The sequence below is a fragment of the Eschrichtius robustus genome, chromosome 9 (assembly GCF_028021215.1).
Source record: "Eschrichtius robustus isolate mEscRob2 chromosome 9, mEscRob2.pri, whole genome shotgun sequence".
NCBI lineage: Eukaryota > Metazoa > Chordata > Mammalia > Artiodactyla > Eschrichtiidae > Eschrichtius > Eschrichtius robustus.
Genome location: NC_090832.1, coordinates 25,384,841 through 25,404,027, shown reverse-complemented (window position 1 = coordinate 25,404,027; position 19,187 = coordinate 25,384,841). Strand labels below are relative to the sequence as shown.

General features: G+C 40.9%; 1 protein-coding gene across 9 annotated transcripts in view; it reads right to left on the bottom strand.

Annotated features, from left to right (window-relative positions):
* The window catches only part of REPS1 (RALBP1 associated Eps domain containing 1), an 80,468-nt gene extending 65,115 nt beyond the window's left edge, over positions 1–15,353 (bottom strand). For 4 of the 9 annotated variants that reach the window (XM_068550989.1, XM_068550992.1, XM_068550993.1 and 1 more), the window contains exon 1: positions 14,638–15,142. In XM_068550989.1, coding sequence (XP_068407090.1) covers positions 14,638–14,790 — 153 coding nt within the window. In that variant the 5' untranslated portion in view covers positions 14,791–15,142. Of the gene's footprint in view, positions 1–14,637 lie in introns of all 9 variants that reach the window. The other 5 variants (XM_068550987.1, XM_068550988.1, XM_068550991.1 and 2 more) reach the window with 3 other exon arrangements.
* Positions 15,354–19,187: the final 3,834 nt, after the last annotated feature.

The window sequence follows — 19,187 nt, the reverse complement described above, 5'->3', positions numbered from 1 at the left end:
AGATTTTTTTAGGTAAATATTACATCTGGGATAAAATTTTTGAAGGACTATAAAAAATGAGTTAGTTTGCAAATATCTCAAAATAGAGAACTCATCAAGAGAAGGATTTGCTCTGGATCCTAAGGAAAAAATACTGAATAAGTAAAACCTCAGTAACAGCGTAGAGAATGTAAAAGAAAAACCCAGTATGAATTAGTCAAAAGTCTAAATTAGAACACATTTTTCAAAGAGTAATGTACCAACTTGTCAGGAAGCAATCCGACTTCATGCCTCCATGAAACCCAATATTGAGTTTGGTAGCACGTGACAGATGACTCTTTCCATAACTCTCCTTCCTTTCCTTGTTTCCCTGCTTTCCCTCCAATGCCTCAGGCAGCTACTACCTCAGGCTTCCTTTTGCTCTCTCCTTTCTTTCACTCCACAAATTCATCCTGGCTGATCTTATTTATACCTATGGCATAAACTGCCACTCCTATGCTAAGGAGATCCAAACCAGGTTACCAAGAACCCTCTCCTAAAGTTTCAGTCCTCTGGAGAAGCAGGTCCTCATAAAGTCAAACAAATTAATGTTATCTAGGTTTCCTAGAGGAGACACTGACTAAGTCGGCCTTAGCGGATAAAAGTATTCTGTTTAGCCATCTTTTAGAATGTTATTTGTGTTTTAGAGTGTTATTTGTATTTTATATAAAAACAGTTTAAAATTTTATCCCTTTATTTCAATAAAATTATTAATTTACTTAGCAAACTACCAAAAATAAACAATGGCATCTAAGTAAATGTAGCAGAAGGACCTATTTTTAAGTTTTATTTACAAAACTATCCCAAGACACGCTGCTGAGAGACATGGATAAACAGGACTTGTTATAATAACTCTTAGAACCTAACAGGACTCACAGCAGTACAGGGACTCCACAAGCTGGTGTGGGGACCTCAGCGTGATCTGTAAATGTCAAGTAACTCTAAAGAAGAAATTGGTGAATTTAGAATATTGAGAGATATAGTAGACGGTAAAGATATGAGCATGGAAGTGTGATAGTAAGTATTTAATCATATAATATTTAGGAAGTAGAGCAAAGTGGTTAAGAAAAGGACTACTTAAATCTAAGCTCTACCACTTTCGAGCTGTGTGACCTTGTAATAAGTTACTTGTCCTTTCTTTACCTTCATTTTAAAAGCAGGGATAGTAAACTGTACCCACTTCACAAATTAATATTTGTGAAGGGGTGCAAACAGTACCTGACATACAGTAGGCAGTACACCGGCATTTATTATTACTATTATTATTTGAATTGGGTGCAATATATATTCAAGCTAGTGATAAGCAAACATATTTGGGGGGAAGAAAAGGATAAATCCATGCTCACTCATTCAACACTCAACAAATATTAACTACCAACAATGTGCCAGAGATACAGTTGTGAACCAGACAGGAACAGTGACCCCCTGCTAGGTTCTTGGAGCTTAGGAGAAAGATTTAAGTTTTCCAGAAGAGCAGGAACCATGTCTCTTCCATTCACCTCTGCATACTCCATGCCCCTGGTGCATACCCTGATGCATAACAGGTGTTTAATAGTATTTGTTGAATTAATGAATGATGGAATTGTAAGACATTAAATAGAAGAAAGTACTCTGAATATATGGAAAGCAGAATTCAATAGAACCATCCCTGAAGAAATGGTACAGCAATGCTCCAGGATAACTCACCCTCAAGGAATTTTTCCACACATCTACTAATTGTTGAGGATCATGAGAGCATCCAATTTCTTATTAATGAAATGGAGATAACAATATCTGGCAGGCTTATATCATAAAGATTAAAAGAGATCTTGTGTTAAATGAGAAGCACAAAGCTGCAACGAGACGCTGATGGGAAAGGGTAGGCTAGACTGTTCTAGCTCTGAGGCTCATTCCTCAGCTAAATGCAATTTCTTTGCCTTGGAGGTTGCTTGCAAACAGCTAAGACCTCTTACTTTAAATGTGAAAATGCCTTTTGTGTTTAACAACCAAGGTTCAACTCTTTGGAGGCTGGACTAAGTTCAGGTGAAGAGATGTTACACTTCCTCATCCACCTTGCCTTCCTAACAGTCTCAAGATAGTTTCAGAAAATTTCTGAAGTCATAAGTGAGAATACCTAAATCTCTACACAAAAGTGCAATTTACCATCTGCTCTGAAAGGACATTTCAAATACACTAAGTTAAGTTTGCATCCCTCATTTCTATTGAATGGCCTCATTCAGGAACCACCACCAAGTCTGCACAAGCTTCTAAAGCCACCCAGCTGCTGCTCTCAAGCTTTCAAAAATGCCCACTAAACCTTGCTGCCCAGATGGACTGAACATGACATGGATGTGCTCACTCAGCACATCGCCTTCAACTAAACTAGGCCCCCCCTCCTCACTTCTTTATTTCCATTAATGGTTATCATCATTCTGCAAGCCATGTAGGCTCAAAACCTCAGAATTATCCTTTATTTTAGGATTTTGGTGGTAAACTTCACTTCAGGAGTAAAAATCCTCTAATTACACGGTGAAAGGGAGAAACACAAGGCATTATTGATAGGATCAAAGGATTGAGGGCAGTGTAGTAAGTTCAATGCAACAAAAACAACAAAACGTATAAAGCTAGGTTTGAAGAACAATGGGGAGATTTTTACTACCATTAAAGCCAAGATCCTACAAATTATGAATTTTCCTTAATAGAGCAGAGCTTGAGTGAACGAAACTTCTCTGATCACCCTCTAAGAGCCAGGCACTACACTAGGTTTACATGTTACTTCACTGTGGTATTATGAAACTTCTGGATTTGGTATCATCCTCAGTCTACAGATGAGGAAATGGGAGTCTTCAAAAGGGGTTAATTAAGTTACTTGCTCAGAGCAAGAAAGTTAATAAGCACTGAGGTGGAGATTCAAATCTAGAACTGCCACATTCCTAAGTCTATGCAATTCTGACCATACTCAATACTTGCTGACGCAGAAAATTACAAGGGTGTTGTAAGTAAAAACTTTTCTATGAAATATAATTAAGTGCTTTAGAAAAAATATGAATTCTTCTAAATCAACTATTAATAACATACAATACCAATAAACACTGTAGTTTAAGCAGTCAAACCTCTGATCCTTCTAGTCACAAATGAGACAAGAAAAATCAAAAATACTCTTGAATAGTTTCCAGACAATAAATTCTTTTCGTAAGGACATAGATATATTCCTATTTCCACATACAACATTTTACATAATCCACAGACAAGAAGCAATAATCACTCTTAGATCAGCACTCTTAGCTATTTTTTATCCAAAGGAGCACATTAATATAGGGACTTCTCTGGTGGTGCAGTGGATAAGAATCGCCTGCCAGTGCAGGGGACATGGGTTCAATCCCTGGTCTGCTTAGATCCCGCGTGCCGCGGAGCAACTAAGCCCGTGCGCCACAACTACTGAAGCCCGCGCACCTAGAGCCCGTGCTCCGCAACAAGAGAAGCCACCGCAAGGAGAAGCCCGCGCACCGCAACGAAGAGTAGCCCCTGCTCGCAACTAGAGAGAGCCCACACAGAGCAACAAAGACCCAACGCAGCCAAAAATAAATAAAAAATTAAATCTTTAAAAAAAAAAATATATATATATATGTATATATAAAATGTGGCCCAAGATCTATCTACTTATGCAAACTCAAATTGGATACAGCAATTTAGAGATACTACAAAGACAACAAATCAGTGCCTCTAAGTAACAGAAGCTTTTTTTTTTTTAACAGAAAGAATCATGATAGTGACAGTAATTATTTCAATAAAAGAAAGCAACCAGAGGTAGTCGTGTAGATTGAAACCACTATTTCGTTAAAATTATTATTATTGGGCACAATTATTTCAAACTCAGATTTTTGAAGTATTATATTTCTATAATATTCCATACAATTAAGATATCTGAGTTAAATGTATATAAAGTCAGCATACTATTCAAAGTCAATAGATGGAAACTGATTTCCATTATTCCAAATCACAATTTTTTCAACCCCTTCTTAATCTATTAAATAATGTACTTATTTATACGCAGTTGTAATGAATCTTCACATGGCAATCTCTTCCATACATAATATCTATTGATATATCACCTTTCATATGATATACAAAACACAAATGCATAACCAAATGCCAGATTACATTAAGTTACACTGAGGTTTTGTAATTAAAATTACATAGACAGCACAGAGTCCTTTATTCTCTACCACACTCACCCTGCGCATTCTCCAAGATGCCTATTTCATGCATTCCCCTCACCCTCCAAATTATTAAAGTTTTAATTTACAGCTTTGAGGTATAATTTATACATCACAAAATTCAACCATAAGTGTACAATTCATTGAGCTTTAAGACAATTTATAGAGTTGTGCATCATCACTACAATCCAATCTTAGAACCTTTCCATCACATCACCCCCAAAATTTTCCTCCAGAGTGTTTCCACTCCTGCCCTGGCCTCAGGTATCCACTGTTCTGCTTTCTGTATAGATTTGCCTTTTCTAGACATTTCATATAAATGCAACCACACAATACGTACTCTTTTCTGTTTGGCTTCTGTCACTTATCAGGTTTTTGATATTCGTCTTTGTTGTAGCATTTACCAGTGATTTGTTCCTATTTAGAAGAGTATTCCACTGTATGGATATACCATATTTTGTTTATCACCATTTGAGGGACATTTGGATTGCTTTCCAATTTTTGACTATTGTGAATAATACTGCTAAAATGGACATTTACAATTCTTTGTGTGCGCACATCTTCGTTTCTGTTGGATAGATTCCTAAGAGTGGAAATGCTGGTTTGTATGGTAAGAAAAAGCCAAACTTTTCCAAAATGGCTGTACCATTTACCTTTCCAAGAGCAGTGTATAGGATTCCAGTTTCTCCACAATACCAGTAATAGGTAATGTCAGTCTTAAATTATAGCCGTTTAAGTGGGTGTGTTACAATATATCATTGTAGTTTAATTTGCATTTCCTTAATGACTAATGATGTTGAACATCATTTCATATGCTTATTGGCCATTTATAATATCTTCTTTGGTGAAATACCTATTAAAGTCTTTTGCCCATTTTTTAATTGGTTTTTTTCTGCATAATTGAGTTGTAAGATTTCTTTATATATTCTAAAGACCTTTACCAAGTTTGTAATATTCAAATATTTTCTGAGTCTGTGGCTTGTCTTTTTATTTTCTTAAGTATCTTCTGAAGTGTAAAAAGTTTTAAAACTCCATTAAAGAAGTCCAATTTATCAGTTTTTTCTTTAATGATCCATGCATTTGGTGCCATATCTAAGAACTCTGCCTAACACAGGGTCACAAAGATTTTCTCCTATGCAATATTTAGAATTTTTATAGCTTTAGGTTTTACAATTACAAATTTACAAAGTCTATGATTTATTTTGAGATAATTTCATGTACGGTGTGAAGTATATAAAACAGTATGTCTAAATCCATTTTTTTAAAAAATTTGTTTATTTATTTATTTATGGCTGCGTTGGGTCTCCATTTCTGTGCGAGGGCTTTCTCCAGTTGTGGCAAGCGGGGGCCACTCTTCATCGCGGTGCACGGGCCTCTCACTATCGTGGCCTCTCCTGTTGCGGAGCACAGGCTCCAGATGCGCAGGCTCAGTAGTTGTGGCTCACAGGCCTAGCTGCTCCGTGGCATGTGGGATCTTCCCAGACCAGGGCTTGAACCCATGTCCCCTGCATTGGCAGGCAGACTCTCAACTACTGTGCCACCAGGGAAGCCCCATTTTTTTAAACATAAAAATATCCAATTGTCCCAGCACCATTTGTTGAAAAGACTATCCTTTCCCCATTGAACTGTTCTGGCATTTTTTCAAAAACCAAGTGATCATAAATATAAGGGTTAATTTCTGGACTTTCAATTCTGTTCCACTGACCTATAATGCTTATCCTTATGCCAATCACACTGTCTTGATCACTGTAGATAAGTTTTAATATTAGACAAGGTAACTCCTATTTTGTTTTCAAAAATGCTTTGGCTATTCTAGGTCCTCTGCATTTCCTTATAAATTTCAGGATCAGCTTGACAATTTCTACAAGAGTCTACTGGAATTCTGACAGGTATTTTACTGAATCTATAGATCAATTTGGGGAACTGACATCTTAACATTCTATCTTCCAATCTATGAATACAGACTATCTCTCCATTTATTTAAATCTTTATTTAGGGGAATTCCCTGGCGGTCCAGTGGTTGGGACCCCACGCCCTCACTGCCGAGGGCCTAGGTTCAATCCCTGGTCAGGGAACTAGGATACCACAGGCTGCGCGGTGCAGCCAAAAAAAAAAAAAAACTTATTTAATTTCTCTCAGTAACGTTTTGTAATATAAACACCTTGGTGCTCTTTTTTTGTTAAGTTTATTCCTAAGTATTTTATTCTTTTTGATGCTACTGTGACTAGATTTTTTTTTCCCTTTCTCTCCTCCTTTTGAAATTGTGGAAGTTATCCGTTTCCTATCAAAGAACTGCTGCCCTGTGCGATCAGGATCCTAGACCATTCTTGCTTTCTCAAGGACTTCTCTCTTCATCTTCCTTCCTTCCCTTATTAATCCTAACAACTAAAACCATGCCGCAATATTTCTTATATAGTCAAAAAAACAAAGACTTCCTTTACATCCTCATACTTCTGCTTTGGCCCCGTGTCTGTTTCCTTTAACTTCTTTAAACCCTATTTCTAGTTCCTGGGCCACTGTGTATCCCTCAAGTCACTCAAATCTGGCTTCCACCTCTACCAGTCTATGACACTGGCTCATTATGGTCACTGATGACTTTTGGGTTGCCAAATCCAACAGCCATATTTCTGCCCATATCTTCTCAACCTCTCCGCCAAACTCAATAGTTAAGTATCCCTTTCTTGAAATACTTGCATTACTTGGCATCCATGACATGATCCAATATATATTCCCAATTTCCCTACAACCGCTCGGGCTGTCCCTTTTAGCTTCCTTCCTAGAGGGCTTCCAGTTTACCCAACTTAGAAATGTGCAGTGTTCCTCAGGTTTCTATTTCTAACCAATCCTTCTTTCCTCTCTATAGTCTCTTCTTCAGTGATTTCACCTATTTGCATGGCTTTGAATATCACTAACACACTGATAAGCTTCAAACTGACATCTCCAAGCCAAATATCTCTGAGTTCCTCAAGAGTTGATGATCCTCTCTGATAGAGGCCTTCTTAACAATCTCACAGGCTTCTGAGAACTTACAATTGAGAAATGAAAACTCCCAAATTCACCATTACCTTCCACCCAAATAAAACAAAAAACCCTGAAAAACCCATTCGTCTCCCAGGCATCCAATAATGGTGACTTCCAGCAACATCCCTGAATGTTTCCCCCGGTTATATTCCATATCCAATCCATTATCACGTCCTCCTATTTCTACCAGCTACAAATATCTCAGATATGTCCACTCCTCTCCACCCTACTGCGACCTCACTAATCTAAGCCATCATGGTCTCCTACCTGAACTACTGCATATCTAGTGGCCAATCTGTTTCTGCTTGCCCCAGTGTTCTCTTCTCTACACAGCAGGGTAACCTTCAACAAATATACTTTGGATGCTGCCACTCCCCTGAATATAAACTTTCAGCCTTTTATAATCCAAACTCTTTATCCCTGTGTACAAGGCCCTGCAGCATGTGGCCCCTGCCATTCTCCCCTCTTGCCCATAATGCTCCAGCTTTTCATCTCCTCAACACACAGAGCTCTTCACATGCTGTCCAGGCCCTTTGAGTGCTCATTCCTTCCGTGTGAAACATCTCATTCTCACTCCCTTACCCGGTCCCCGTCTCCTCAGAGAGGCCTTCCCTTATACCTAAGTAGGTCTGCATAGCCTCCCATGACTCCCCATTAATACAGTTCTTTTCCTTTGTAACATTACCACAAGTTATAATCCATGAAGGCAGGGAAGATTTCTGAGTTTTCAGCACCGCATACACACCCTGAGCATAAATAGTAGCCATGAAGAAATATTTCCTGAAAATATACAAAACTGACTTAAGAAAGACCTATGTTCAGCTTTCCCAGGTCTGCCTGCTCTTCCTTAAAACTGTCTTAATGCGAGGTCCATGGGATGAGCTTGACTAGGTTGGGGGAAGGCTGGCAATCTCAAATTATATGCAAATTTTTGTGTAACTATGTTTTCTAAGCAGTTGTCCAGCATGTGCAACAGGAATCTCTTTTTTTTTTAACATATTTATTGGAGTATAATTGCTTTACAGTGGTTAGTTTCTGCTGTATAACAAAGTGAATCAGCTATACATATATCCCCGTATCTCCTCCCTCTTGCGTCTCCCTCCCATCCTCCTTATCCCACCCCTCTAGATGGACACAAAGCACGGAGCTGATCTCCCTTTGCTATGTGGCTGCTTCCCACTAGCTATCTATTTTACATTTGGTAGTGTATATATGTCCATGCCACTCTCTCACTTCGTCCCACCTTACTCTTCCCCCTCCTCGTGTCCTCAAGTCCATTCTCTACATCTGTGTCTTTATTCCTGTCCTGTTCCTAGGTTCTTCATAACCATTTTTTTTTCTTAGATTCCATATATATGTGTTAGCATAGGTATTTGTTTTTCTCTTTCTGACTTACTTCACTCTGTATGACAGACTCTAGGTCCATCCGCCTCACTACAAATAACTCAATTTTGTTTCTTTTTATGGCTGAGTAATATTCCATTGTATATATGTGCCATATCTTCTTTATCCATTCATCTGTCAATAGACACTCAGGTGTGCAACAGGAATCTCAAAGGAATCCACAACCAAAAAAGAGGTTAGACGGAAATACACAGTCTAATAAATTCTGTCTTCATCACTTAACAAAAGAGACTCAAATTCCACAGTCAATTCTTAAAACAAAATGAAGAGATGTGGTTTTAAGACTTTTAAGTCCTATAATTTATCAAACTACAATAAAATTTGGTATATGGTATGAACTTAAAAAAAGATTTCTGAAGCGAAGTTATTATTACAACCTGATTTTTATGTCATGCCTATATATGCAACCCATCAACCATAAATTCCTTACATAGAGGCAGAAGAAAACGACAAATCAAGATGCATCTGTCACAGGAAAGGCTACAGAAAATGCAACATATGTCAGGGAAAACATCAGAAATGCCAAGTCTTATCACCCATTTCAAATTCCCACTGGCCAGACACCTTGAAGAACTAAGTACCACGGACCTTAAAACACTTTCATCAGTTCCCTCTTATATATATATACTCACTTCAGCATTCTAGGCAAGATTCTCCTCTTCAAATCTCCCGAAGTGTGTAAAAGAAATCAATTCCAGTTTCAAAATAGCATATCAACTAATTTCAAGTCTGTGTGGCTACTTTCTTAAGGATGTGGCTGGACAGAGTGGCCATCCCTACACTGTAACCACTCCTTTGAAAACCCCAATTCAATCATTTCCATGGTGAGAACTAAAATCCAGGCATTAAGTGATTTGTTCAAGGTCAGGGCTGGAACTTGCCTTCCATGTTTAGTTCTCCTTACATCAACTTCTCACACTCTTTTAGAGCTCTGTCAAAATGCCTAGCTTGAATTCTCAAGATACTAAGACTCTAACTCTGGCCTACTGGCTAAAAAAAAGAAGACTAAAAGTACATTATGATATAGGAAAGAAAAAAATTTTAAGTAAATATGACACTACAGAGAGCCATTAAGTGTGACTTCTTTCACAAACAGTATGTTTTTCAACTGTGTATAGTAAAGTGTCTGTTCAAGGTAAGATTATTTTTATAGTTTGTTATAATTTTTTTAGTGATTACAAACAAAATCACTACTCCAGAACAACAAACCTGACATTTATTTCATTAAGTATTAAGTTCGTAACTTTCAATGCATAAATGAGGCTCTGCTTCTCTATTTTAATCCTATCTCTAATGAGTAGATCACATAATTGAACAAATTTCAAAAGAGACAAAATGGTTTATGTTTCATTGTCATCACTTTTCCTCCATTAAACTAATGTGTTATTCAAATATTCTACCAAGATATTGCTCAACACAAATGAACTGAAAGATTTTCTCAGCCTCATTATAGGATACATTGCTTGTAATCTTCAATAAAAGAACAGTTAGTACTAGAACCTTTTATCAAGCTATTATTCATTCAAAGTCTGTATGAAGTTTTAAAACTTTTCCCAAAGATGAAATTTTAAGTAAAAGCTAGAAAAGCATACTGATTAGTGTGGTAACTAGCATACCTTCCCTAATGTTTAAAAAACAAAATAACTCTGAAGAAGATTATTTTTAAGCCACTGAATATCTTCTTGCTCAGCAGACAGTAAAATTCCTCATGATTAAATCCTATGAGCCAGATTTTTCTCCCCCTCGTCCTGTTCCTCTCTGGTGCGGAGCATAATTCTATAAAGCTTCAGCTCACTCGCTTTAGCTATTAACACACTGTCTCCCCAAAATAAACTCTTAAACTCAGAACAGGTTTTACTCTGGTATTCCAAAACAAGTGTAATGAACGTTTCTCAAGATGTTTGACAGTTGTAGCAATGTAAAACTCAGGATACCAACTACAAGAATCTTCCTATTTCTCTTAAGTGGCTGTGTTTCCAGACATCATCATACATAAAAGTATTTATTTTGCAAAGGAGGAAATCCACATATAACTCAAAATCAAATAATTTTAAGTCTCTACTCTTCATAAGAACTATGGGCAAACCAATCACATGAACAGTGAAAAGTAGGAAAGAGCTGAGAGGTGGCAAGAAATAATGGTAAAGGAGAGGTACTCTATTCACTAACTAGTTATTTTTGTTTGTTTTGTTTTGAATTTCTGAATTTTATTTTATTTACTTTTTTATACAGTAGGTTCTTATTAATCATCAATTTTATACACATCAGTGTATACAACTAACTAGTTATTTAACTTCTCTGCCTATCAAGTTCCTAGTTAATAAACAAGAATAATACTCACTTCCCAGGGTTCTTACAAGGATCAAATGAGTTCCTGCATGAAAATGATCTGCCCAGTAAAAGAATATAACAGGCACTCAATAAATGCCAGCTCCTTCCTCCTTCAGTTCTGGGCCCTCTGTTCTTTGTCCTCTATACTCATTCCCCCAGATGACTCAGCCTTCTCATGACTTTGATTAACAAATGCTGAAAACTGCCACATCAATCAAAGCCCTGATGTGTAAATGCATGCCTACAGTGTGAGAAGCCGTCTGGCCTCTACCTCCAAGATACTCAGGTGAGAAAGAGGAGAGACCCCAAACATGTGAATTTCACTGTAATAACCGGCACTCAGGGTGGACAAATCACACATTTCCAACTATCCCCTGGAGATTTGCATTGCCGTCTCAAAATGCCTGAAATCAAACTCATTATCATCTTTTTAAAAATCAGGCCCTCTTCCTGCCCCTTTTCTAATTGTGAGTGGTGTCCAACAGAGAGTAACACTTGCCCTACTCTTCTCTCATCAAAATATCACCAGGCAACCCAAGCCCATCAGGTCTACCTTCATAATCTCTACTTTATCTTCAGCCTCATTTTCTGTCCCACCGTCACCACCAGAGTCCAGATCAGGTTTTCTGAATCTCGGCACTGCTGACGTTTTGGGACAGGTGATTCTTTGCTGTAGGGGCTGTTCTGTGCATTGCAGGCTGTTTTAGTAGCGCTCCTGCCTCTACCTCTAGATGCCAGTAGAACTGCTCCCTCTCCCTGAGTTATGACAACCAAAAATGTCTCCAAATGCTTCCTGGGGGGGCAAAATCACCCTCCCCGTAGTCTCCCCCACTCCCACATTTGAGTCCCATAGCCCGGTATGTGCGTGAGAATCAGTTCCCAAATTCGTCTCCAGTTTCTTTCCTCTACTTCCAGATGCTCTGGTCTTCTAAATGCCTCCTAAAGCACTGCTTTTACGAGTCAGTTCTCTTAAATCTACAACTCCCTGCCACCTTCACAATTAGTTCAAAGCTCTTCACCCAGCCTTGATAATCTGGTCTCAATGAAACATTATCCCACAAAGCACCTCACATTGTGGCTACCCAGCAGCCCTTCAATAACACAGACCTGTTCCTCCAGCCCCTCCTTTCTGTTCTACTGCTGTCACCCTGGTTGGGGTGCCCAGTACCTAGCATCCATTCCGGACCACTGCTCGAGCCTCCTTCCCCACCCTCTACTCTCTCCTTCACTCAAAGTCAAAAACTATCATTGAGTCTCCATTGCCTACTGAAATATGAAATCTGCCTGGTCTTTAGAATCTTTCCTACCGTGGTCTCTTTCTGACTCTATGTTCCAGTATCCCCAAAACATACTCTAGCTTCAGCAAAACCTGTCTATCTGCTAGTCCTTGCAAAGGCTCCTTCCCACACTTTCCACCTTTGGTCGTGTTTTTTCTCTGCCTGGAATTCCTCTTCATCCCTCCACACTAATTTAAGGTCCACCTGAATTAAGTCAAGAGGCCATTCCTGGTCATTCCTGCCTTTATCCTCTCTTAGGGCATTCACATTGCTTTATGTTACACATGTGTATTCCTGTAGTTTACAAGGTCCTTGAGAACTTCTTACTCCTGTTTTGATGCCCTGCAATGCCTAGCCCAGTGCTAAGTAAAAACTAAACATTACACGTGAGTTGCCCCAAATGTTTCCCACTTAGGAAGCAAGGGAGGGCTGCTTTTTCAGACAATGCTGAACTTCCATAAGGGAATTGTCCATATTCCTCTTTTGTTCCACATTTTATGTGTTAGGCCAATTTTTAAGTAAACTGCCTGCAAAATACCCAGAAAGCTATAAGAATTCTGCTTCTGCTTCAGGGAGTTCCTAGTTTCCAGCGTGTAACTGAATCCTGACTATTTACGCTATTTAAGTTCTCTCTTTATACAAAAAGGCAACAGAAATTTATTTTTGAGTGTTAATAAAATTGAGCACAACATGAAAATAACTTGGATTAAACATATTTTAAGCAAAGGTTAATTAATGCTAATTTGCATCCTGAATAACATAAAGTCTTAAAGTCTTCATGCACTCTTTTTTTTTACAACATGCACTCTTAAAAATATGAAAGTCAGTTTATTTCAGCTCCTCCCACCCCAGACATAATAAGCCAAATAGAACATGGGAGGTTTCCCCTTAATTTTAGTTTTTTAATGACTTGAAAGTATTTCTACAAAAAGAGCAAAATCATTAGTGAGCATGTTCTGACCAGACCTACTCCTGTAAGTCTAACTCCAAAGCCACGTGGGGAGCGTCGAGTACCCGCACAGCCGCGGACCCCGTTTTGTACGCCCCTGAGCTAAGAATGATTTTTACATTTTTTAAAGGTCTGTAAGAATGAAAACAAAGAATATACATAAAGAGACTGTATGTGGCCAGCAGAGCGTAAAATACTTACTTTGTCTGTTTTCAGCAGAATAAATATGAGACTCCTAGCTGTTAGTATGTAAGACACCGAACTTTTCCTCCCAAAATTTTTAAAAAGGAACGTAAAACAAACAAGATTATGCGAAAAGACAGAACTCATTCAATTTAGTCATAGCTAGTGCACAGGTAACTTCTAAAACAGAGGCCTTGGGGACATTTTTATATTTCCCAGAATTTTTGTTAGAAGCACACTTACGCTTGAAGAGCTGAGAGCGCTTGGCCCAAAGACACACTAGGGGTTAACAGAGTGCGGTCAAGGACCCAGGTGTGAAAAGTCCTTATTCAGGGCTCTCCGCAGTGCACTACATCATACCTATGCACGCGGCTCTAAGTTCTGGAGATCTGGATAACTGGCTTGGATCATCATAAAGATGAAGCTTAAAACCTGTTCCTGATATGCTGTTTAGACAGACTCTCACTAGCAGCTATGAATTATTAAACACAGAGTAACATCAATGCTCACAACATACATTAGAGAAGAACTTCCAGGAAGCCTTCTATTTTAAAAGCAGACGTGATGAAGAAAGCTTAAAACTTACTCTGCTTGCTCCTCTAGGGCTACAGATTGAGGCAAATATGCACCTCTGACTTCCAGTTGCTCAATACTTATCTCCCAACCCAATCCACAAATTCCCCCAAGTGCTATCGAATGCCAATCGAAAAATTATCCAGTTTACATCAGCCACGCATCCTATAGTTAAAGTTCTTTTCATAGCTACTTGCAAACTACGAGCTAAAAGTTCAAATTTTTTAATCTCCCTAAGAATTGAGCTTCCTTAAAATGTAAAAAAGTAGATAACCAGGATCTAGGATTCAAAAACATGGTTAACAATCCAAGATCTTTCATCTGAAGTTGCTCTTCCAGTGTTGAAAAACACAGATTCTGAGGGGCAGCCGACAGATACAGGACTTACGCTCTCCAGAGATAATACACAGACCCCTCCCACCCCACCCCCATCGTATCTCTGCATGACTTTTGTCCTCGAAAAGCGACCCCCTTCCCCTCGCGAGTCCGGGCCTTCCGGGCACCTGCGGCCCCGGCCCGCAGCGGAGAAACCCGGGGAAACCTGCCCACCGCCGGCCCTTCTGGAAACGGCGCCCACTCCCACCTCGAGGAGGCTGGCGGCTGGAGGCCCGAGCCGCCGGGAAGCGACCCCTCGGCGGCCGGCCGACCCCCCGGACGCGGCGGATGGGGACGGCGGCGGCGTTACCTGGTGGACCACGTCGCTGGGCAGCTGTGCGGCCCGGAACAGCTCCAGCACCCGCCCGTGGGCCGCCACCTTCTTGGTGCTCTCGCTGTCGCAGTAGGAGAAGAGATCCGAATAGTATTTCTGCTCCGCATCGCTCAGCGTTAAACCTTCCATCTTCGCCTCCGCTCACAGCCACCCCGACCCGCATGCAACACCCGGGGCCCGGCCCCGCGACCCCGGGACGGCGGGGACTGCGCGCCGCCCGGCCGCCTCCTCCTCGCCCCCCGAAGCGGCGGGGAGCCCCGGCCTCGCGCGCGCGCCGGGGGCGTCCGAGCCACAGGGCCCGGAGGTCGCGGGGAGGGGGCCCGGCTGGGCTCGGCGCGCCGCCGCCTAAGAGGCTCCGCCTCGGCGGCCGCGGGGAGGGCGCGGGGAAGGAGGCGGGGGCCGCGGCGGCGCGAGGCCCGGGCGGACTCCGCCACCGCCCCCGCCGCGGGTTCGAGTCTCCCCGGCTCCCCGCCGCTTCCCCCCAGACTTCCCGCCTCGCCTGCCCCCTTCCGTCCACGCCCCCGGAGAGGCAGCAGTTCCCGGAAAAGTTGTGGGGCTCCTAGCCTAAAGTTTCGGGGGCTCTGGGCTGAGCGCTGCGGCCGCTCCGCCTCCCTCCGCCGCCATTTACTGCGCCCCGGCCCGGCCCCCGACGCGACCGCACCAACACTGACAGCGGCTGCCGCGCTCCAGACCCGGATGTGAGGCCAGGAGGAGAGAGCGCGAGAGGGAGAGAGAAACACCCACCGGGCTGGCTCGGCCGCTCCCTGGAGAGGGGGCTGCAGCGCCCCCTGGTGGCCGGGGTCCCGCGGCGGAGGGCCGAGCCGCCCATGGCGCCCTGCGGGAAGAGCTGGGACCCCCAGGAGCGGAGACAAGGGGGGAACAGCACGCCGCCCATTCAGACCAGGAGAACTTAGAAACCGGCTGTAGTTTGGTTTGTTTCAAAGTTTCTGGCACTACATGGTTAATAAACATTGCGTGAAAGGGGAACATTGTTCAGGTTATTATTGTATCCGTCGTACCGTTTTGAGGTCAGATGTTACTGAGGATTAATTCAATATTTCTTTGTGCTCTGAAGGGCTATGAACATCCAACCCATCTGAGAACTCTCATCAGACACCGACCACTGAGACCTAACTCCCAATCTTGCTCCAAGCCGTGTTTACCTCAGAAACAAAATTGTTGAATAGGGGGAAAAGCTGGCAAAGTTTTTCTCTTTGTACAAGGTGGTTCTGATCACTAGGAACTTAGTGCTGTAAATATAGAGCATCAGCTCTATAAAGCTGTTTAGGCTCTGGACAGACCACAGGGGCTCACTGCTGCGACCCCCAATTTCCTCCTTTATGAAAATCATGTGGTTGCACTATTCTGCACCTATCTGAGAAGTGATTCGCAAGATATCCCAAATAGAATATCTTAACAAGAGTTTATCTTTAGCAAATAGGAAATATTTCAAAAACAGCAGCTAGGGCAGAATTAGACAGATTTTTCAGTTTTGGTTTTTATTTTGTCTGCTACAGGTTACTACCCAGAGTGCTGATCTCACAAATGACCCATAAAAGGAAAGTAATATTATAGGTTCAAAATCCTTTACCTGGAATTCCAAAATTCAAAGAGCACTGAAAATCCAAACGGTTTTTTTGTAACACTTTGTCAGCAAAACCTGCCCTGTTTCATTTGGAGACAAAATCTCAACTCACATGAGACTATTTATAGTCTTTATGTATGCTGTTTAATGTCAATATTTATTCATTTTACTCCAGGCTTTAATGGGATATTAATTTAAAAAAGAAGAGGGTTTGTGGAGCTGTATTTGAATAGTAGCACTTTGTACACTTACATATATAACATGCCATTAATCTCAAGTTTCTCTATCTCTAAAACTTTAAATTTGCCACAGCAATACCTCACATGTCCCTACAGGACACCTACCAGAGGAGATCAGAGACCCACAGATGGCCTGTCTTCCAAAGGTGTAAAAGGGAGGGGCACATGAGGTAGGCACTGGCTTAACAATCGTCTTCAGCATGTTTTTCTCCACCACCTTTCCTAGGCCTTGAAGCTCTTTCCTGCCCTAGGGCCTTTGCTCCTGCCACCTGAAATACTCTTCCCACAAACCTTTGCATGGCTTGTTCTCTCACACCTCAGGTCCCTGTACACATATCACGTACTGAGAGAGAGACCTTCTCTCAACACCTGACCTAAAATAGCCCCACTACCACGCTCTATCCCCTTATCTGAATTATTTTTCTTTATAACACTTTTCACTACCTGGCATTAACATGTATATTTGTTTACATTTTTAACACTGAGATACAATTGACATACAATCTTTTATGGGGGGGGGGCAGTCCTGAACATCAGTGCTTATAAGAAGCACTGTATCTGCTTAAAGTCCCTCCAAACATACACACACTTTAAAAACCAGAAAGTCTTGCACGAAGTGGGGACATTCTCCACCCCCCAGCCAGGTACTGGGTTGCCTTGGTGCTGGAGGGCTTGACAGTTTCACAAATGAAAGGGATTTTTCTCTATATCCGTTACTTAAATTTATACTTTCAGGTACAAAGGGGAAAAAAAAGATTTAACAGGCCCTTTGAGACCAATTCTAATTTCTGTCCTATATGTTTCTAGATATATCAGTTTTAAAAAGTGACATTATGAGAAAGCTATTTTAAAACAGCTGGGCTATATTATATAGCCAGAAATTTAAAGATACTGGTCTTCAGGTAAGATCAAATAGTCGGTTACTGCTAGCAAATATCAACTGTTTTAAACTGGAAACCTCTAATGAAGTTTTTAAAATAAATTAAATACAGTAAAATTTGTCGTTTCTGGTATACAGTTCTGTGAGTTTTGACAAATGCATAATGGTCATGTAACCACCACCAAAGTCATGATGCAGAAACATTCTGTGACTCTCCCCTAAAATTCCTCTGGGCTTCCCCTTTGTACTACTCTGCCCTCTACCCTCAGCCCCTGGCAACCACTGATTTATTTTCTGTTTCTGTACTTTTGCCTTTTCCAGGATGTCATGTAAATAGAATTACACGGTAATCAGCATTTTGAATCTGAATTTTTTTCACATAGCATAATGCATTCAAGATTCCTCCATGATCTTCCTTGTATAGTGGTTCATTTTTTTATTGTTAAATGGTATTCTATTGTATGGATGATTATAGTTTGTTCATCCGTTCACTAGTTGAAGGATATTTGGGTTGCTTCTAAATTTTGGGTGACTATTAATAAAGACACTATAAATATGTGTGTACAGGTTTTTCTGCACACTTAAGCCTTCATTTTTTTTCCCTTGGGTAAATATCTAGGAGAGGGATTGTTGGGTCATATGGTAACTAAATGTTCAACTTTAAAAGAAACTACCAAACTGATTTCCAAAATGGCTGTACCATTTTGCATTCCCACCACCAATGTATAGAATTTTAGTTTCTCTACATCCTCACAAACCATTCTAATGGGTGTTCAGTGGTATGTCACTGTGATTTTAATTTCCATTCCCCCAGAGACTGATGATGTTGAGCACCTTTTCATGCGCATATTTGCCAACCGAATATCTTCTTTGGTAAAATATCTATTCAAAACTTTTCCTATTTTTTATTGGATTATTTGTTTTTTTTTATCATTGAGCTTTGAAAATCCTTTATACATTTTTGGTACAAGCTCTTTGTCAGATGCATGATTTGCAAGTATTTTCTAGAGTCTGTGGCTTGCCTTTTTATTCACTTTTGCCGAACATAATTGTTAAAATTTGCTTTAAGTCCAACTCAGGGGTGGCCCTGAAAGACGTTAGTGAGGGGAAATCCATTGGAGAGAGTTTCTGTTGGTGCACCTGGTCATTCACTTAATGTCAGAGAGGTGGCCCAACGTAAGAATACACAGTAAACCCATGGACAGGGACAAATGATTGGGCTGGTAGGGCAGGGACTTGGAAGGAGGCAGTTTGGAAAATTAAGGAAGAGGAAGTCTGGGAGGAAATCATGTGGTTGAACCTATGGGAAGGGGCATGAAGTGTGACTATCTTTGCATCATGTGTCCACACCCACCAGAAAGCATCCATTACAGAGGAGGCATAAGTAGACAAAACAACCTGGCCAGATGATGTCAGGCAGCCTGTGCAAGCAGCCACCCCAGTGTTGGCACATTGGCTCAGGAACTGAGTAGCTATTGTGGCAGCAATGGAAAGTATATATGAGCCCCACATCACAGCTTCCACTTACCAAGGCCAAATGTCCAACCTGCCAGCAACAGTTGAGTTCAGCTCAGCTCACCTTGGTGTCAGCTCAACACCAAGTTCAATGCCTGATGTAACATCATCCCTCGAGGAGACCAGTCATGCGTTTGCTGACAAGTTGATCTATCTTTATAGGAATCAAATGTATCCTGGGCATAAGTTTGCTTTCCTGTTCACAGGGCTTTAGCCATTTAAGTGTTTAAGACTGTTTTTATCACCAACTTGTAATCTGCATAACATGACTTCAGACAAAGAGACCCTCCTTACAGCAATAGAAGTG